Source organism: Myotis nattereri (genome assembly GCF_964212035.1).
Source record: "Myotis nattereri genome assembly, chromosome: 2".
Lineage (NCBI taxonomy): Eukaryota > Metazoa > Chordata > Mammalia > Chiroptera > Vespertilionidae > Myotis > Myotis nattereri.
The window spans coordinates 161,460,751-161,461,936 of NC_138076.1; the positions used below are offsets into that span (position 1 = coordinate 161,460,751).

The 1,186-nt window shown below is 39.2% G+C and overlaps 1 protein-coding gene across 1 annotated transcript; it reads right to left on the minus strand.

Annotated features, from left to right (window-relative positions):
• Positions 1–214: 214 nt before the first annotated feature.
• LOC308513091 (olfactory receptor 6C2-like) lies at positions 215–1,186 on the minus strand (the record flags this gene model as incomplete). Its single annotated transcript, XM_081082888.1, has 1 exon — positions 215–1,186. The coding sequence occupies exon 1, from the start codon at positions 1,151–1,153 to the stop codon at positions 215–217; it is 939 nt and encodes a 312-aa protein (XP_080939014.1). The 5' UTR covers positions 1,154–1,186.

The window sequence follows — 1,186 nt, forward strand, 5'->3', positions numbered from 1 at the left end:
GGAAATACATTTTATAGGTACACAATGAAGAAAAACATGATGTTTGAGCTTTGTTTGAAAGAAGAAGGAGTTTGATTAAGGTGAGATGCAGTATTAATGCCTTTGAGAAGAATACTATGAGTAAATTATAGGCACAAAGCAATGAAATAAATTAGAAGCTGTTAACTATTTAGAAGACTTTCTTCTTTCATTTTACTCTGATTCATCCAAACTTCTATTTCGTTGAGAGAAATATTACCCTTTTTACAAAGTCATTGAAAGCTTGTTTCACTTGCTTATTCCTCAGGGTGTAAATGAAGGGGTTCAACAATGGTGCAACAGAAGTAGTGAGCACTGAGACACCTTTATTTATGGCCACCTCATCCTTTGCTGAGGGCTTGAGGTAGATGAAGATGCAGCTACCATAGGTGATGGAGACCACAATCATGTGGGACGAGCACGTAGAAAAGGCCTTTTTTCTTTGTTGGATGGAGGGGAATCTCAAAATTGTCCGAATGATGTATGTGTAGGACAGAAACACACACACAAGGGTGATAATGAGAGCAAATACAGCTACAACTATAACCATTTGTTCAGATACCCATGTATCTGAGCATGAGATCTTTAAGAGGGGACCTGTATCACAGATAAAATGATCAATGGCATTGGAGTCACAGAATTCAAGCTGGAGGCCCCAGCTGAGGGGTGGGAGAATGATCATCAAGCCAGACAGCCAACAGCAGAGGATTAATAAGGTACATACCCTATTGTTCATGATGGTCATGTAATGAAGCGGTTTACAGATAGCAACATAGCGGTCATAGGACATGGCTGCCAGGAGAAAAAATTCTGTTGCTCCAAAGAAAATAACAAAAAATATTTGGCTTGCACAAGCATTATAGCTAATGGTATTATCTCCAGTTGATATACTGTACAAGAATCTAGGAATGCAGACAGTGGTAAATGAAACTTCTAAGAAGGAAAAATTTCTGAGGAAAAAGTACATAGGAGTTTTCAGATGGGAGTCCAGCAGTGTGAGGGTGATAATAGTCAGGTTCCCTGTCACACTGCATATGTAGGTGAGAAATAGAAAGACAAAAAGCAGAATTTGTAGTTGTGGGTCATTGGTTAGTCCCAGCAGTACAAACGTTGTTACTGATGTGTGGTTTCCCATCAGTGACTTTTGAAATCTACCCAGTCAGCATGT